This window comes from Thunnus thynnus, chromosome 21, assembly GCF_963924715.1.
Source record: "Thunnus thynnus chromosome 21, fThuThy2.1, whole genome shotgun sequence".
NCBI lineage: Eukaryota > Metazoa > Chordata > Actinopteri > Scombriformes > Scombridae > Thunnus > Thunnus thynnus.
The window spans coordinates 26,923,303-26,925,929 of NC_089537.1; the positions used below are offsets into that span (position 1 = coordinate 26,923,303).

The 2,627-nt window shown below is 44.3% G+C and overlaps 1 protein-coding gene across 1 annotated transcript; it reads right to left on the minus strand.

The window, feature by feature from the left end:
- Nucleotides 1-395: 395 nt before the first annotated feature.
- On the minus strand, nt 396-1,363 carry neurod6a (neuronal differentiation 6a). Its single transcript, XM_067578859.1, has one exon. It carries the CDS (start codon nt 1,361-1,363, stop codon nt 434-436), a length of 930 nt encoding a protein of 309 aa, XP_067434960.1. The 3' UTR covers nt 396-433.
- Nucleotides 1,364-2,627: the final 1,264 nt, after the last annotated feature.

Genomic DNA, 2,627 nt, shown 5'->3' on the forward strand with positions numbered 1-2,627 from the left:
TAATAATAATAATAATAATAATAACACACATTGCTTAATAATAAGCAATGTGTGTTTTAGCATCTTCTCAAGGTGTGACACTGTCTGCTCAGTATTGCATAGTTTCCTTTGCCTCTTTGTTCTCTTTTATTGCAGCGTGGGCTGTAGTAGTAAAAAAAAAAAAAAAAAAAGCTATAATAAATAACCAACCAAATCAAAACAAAAAATCCTATGTTTGTGCATGTGTGTGCCACACCATGTGTTGTATGTGTTGTCCTTCAGGACCACAGTATTCCTCAACTTAACACGCATGGTTCCCAAGTGATTACCATTCAATTAATATGAATTAATAATTGTTCATTAGATGATTTGCAGCCAAGCACCCCGCCAAAATGTACATCCTAAATATTTTTTTTTTCAACTGGGTGATAGGATTTCTTTTTAATCTGGTTCATTAATTACGGAAAGGCTTGTTTAATTCCTCCTGCACGTGATAAAACTGGCCCCGGAGATGGATGTCATACGGGCCGATGTCTGTGGAGGAGCTCTGGCTGATAGAGCAGCAGCGGAGACCATAGTGACAGCTCCGATAGTCCACCGGTTCCTCGTGTTTCAGGGAAAAAATGCCATTGAAGTTGATGGGAGGGCTGAGGGTCCCTGCATCCAGAGGGCTGGAGCAGTCTGGAGAAGGGCTGTCGTACAGAGTGTCGTAGGGGCTGCAGAAGGAGCTGAAAGGACACAGGGGCCTGCTGCTGTCCACCGAGCTGGAGCCCACTCCCTCAGCTCTGTGGTGGTGATAGGCTGGGTAGAGGGACAATGCCTCCCCACCAGACTCTGAGATGAAGCTGTGGGTGTTGAGCTGCAAACAACCGGCCACCAGATTAGTGGTGGGCTGGGAAAGACCCTTGCACAGAGTCTGAGCGAAAGTGAGCAGGTCCGGCCTTTTCCCAGTGCTCAGGATCTCACCAAGGGCCCAGATGTAATTCTTGGCCAAACGGAGCGTCTCTATTTTAGACAGCTTCTGCGTCTTTGAGTAGCATGGAACCACTTTCCTCAGGCTGTCCAGTGCGTTGTTCAGACCGTGCATCCGGTTCCTTTCCCGCGCATTGGCCTCAATGCGCCGCAGCCGAACCCGGTCCTGCCGGGCCTGGCTCAGCTTCTTTTTACGAGAACCCCTTCTTCTCAGATCGCCTTCCTCCTCCTCCTGTTCCTCCTCCTCTGCACCATGCCTCTCTTCATCCTCTCTCCCGGACTTAAGCGTGTCCTGCAAGGCTCTGCCAGGATCTGGCTTCACTGATTTTATTATTTGGTTGGTGGCCCAGCTGGTCCTGAAAGGACTGCTGGTCTGGTTAGAGGACGGCTCGTCAAATGGCAAAGTCAACATGTCATCCTGCAGCATGTGTGTGTGTGTGGTGGGGGGGGGGGGGGGGGGGGGGGGGGGGGTGAAAAGAATATTAAATATATAAAATGCTGTAGAAGAGGACAGGCATGAGATTAGACAAAACTTTATTGATCCTGCAGAGGAAAAACTGACCTATAATGTTTTGAATAAGTAAAAAAATAAGATGAAATAAGCAAATAATCATCTCAAGAGCTTATCTACTATCAAATACCTATCTTTAACAAAATGGTCAATTTTCACTATAGAAGGCTGTTAGTTGAAGTCAAAGTAGTCTGTATACATAACACTACATAGCATTACATGAGATAAAACAACATTCACTCTGGGGAAAATCTGGGATATCACATAAATCCATATAACAGGAAAACATAGTTAAGGTAAAATAAGTAATAAGTAAGTAGAATAAATAATAATAATAACTATCATACAGCTGGACTGACCATTAGCAGCCCCCGTCAGACTGTTCAACAATAGCCTATTATTATTATTCAATTAAACACTTCAACCTCATGCAAAATCACAGAAATCATCATCTATTTTAATGTAAATGTCCTCTGTCAGTGGATTGTATGATGAGCTTCTCACCCAGTTTTGGTGTTAAATTCCAGAGAGCATCTTCCTGACACTCAGACAGGCTTCCAGTAGCAAATATCAGTCCTCCTCCTCCTCCCTCCTTCCCTCTCCTCTCCTCTGTTTCTCTTCTTCTTCCAGCAGTAAAGACATTGATGCCATCTGCTGCTGACGTCACCGAGCAGGGGGCCAGGGATGCTCTCTCTCAGTGGATCTATGTCTCTCATCCTATCTCTCCCCAGCTATTCATCTCTCTTTCTCTCCCTCTCTCTCTTTCTATCGGTATCTCTCTCCCCATGCCTCTTTTCCAGTCCTCCCAGTCTAGCTACTGTGGATGCAGTGCCAGTCTCTTCCCTGGTGACTGATTTGAGTTTCTAGATGAAAGTCTGAGCAGTGCAGCTCATATAGTCACATGATCTTGTAAAGATGATACTGGTTTGTTCACACCAAATTACTCTCATTTCCTCAGCTCACTGTGCTGTTAACATGCATGAGAATGTACAGGAATCAAGGTTTCTTCTATACCACACAGAAGTCAGGCCCAGTATATACTGTGTATATAATAATACTTTGTGCTACATTGCATAAAATCCATAACTCTTACTGTACATGCAGAGTTAGCAAAATAAAAGCAACTCCTATGGAGTTCTTGCAATTAAAAAGACAATACATCATA

Coding starts and splice junctions, on each gene's coding strand:
- neurod6a (XM_067578859.1), bottom strand. CDS start 1,363: ATGTTGACTTTGCCATTTGACGAGCCGTCCTCTAACCAGACCAGCAGT.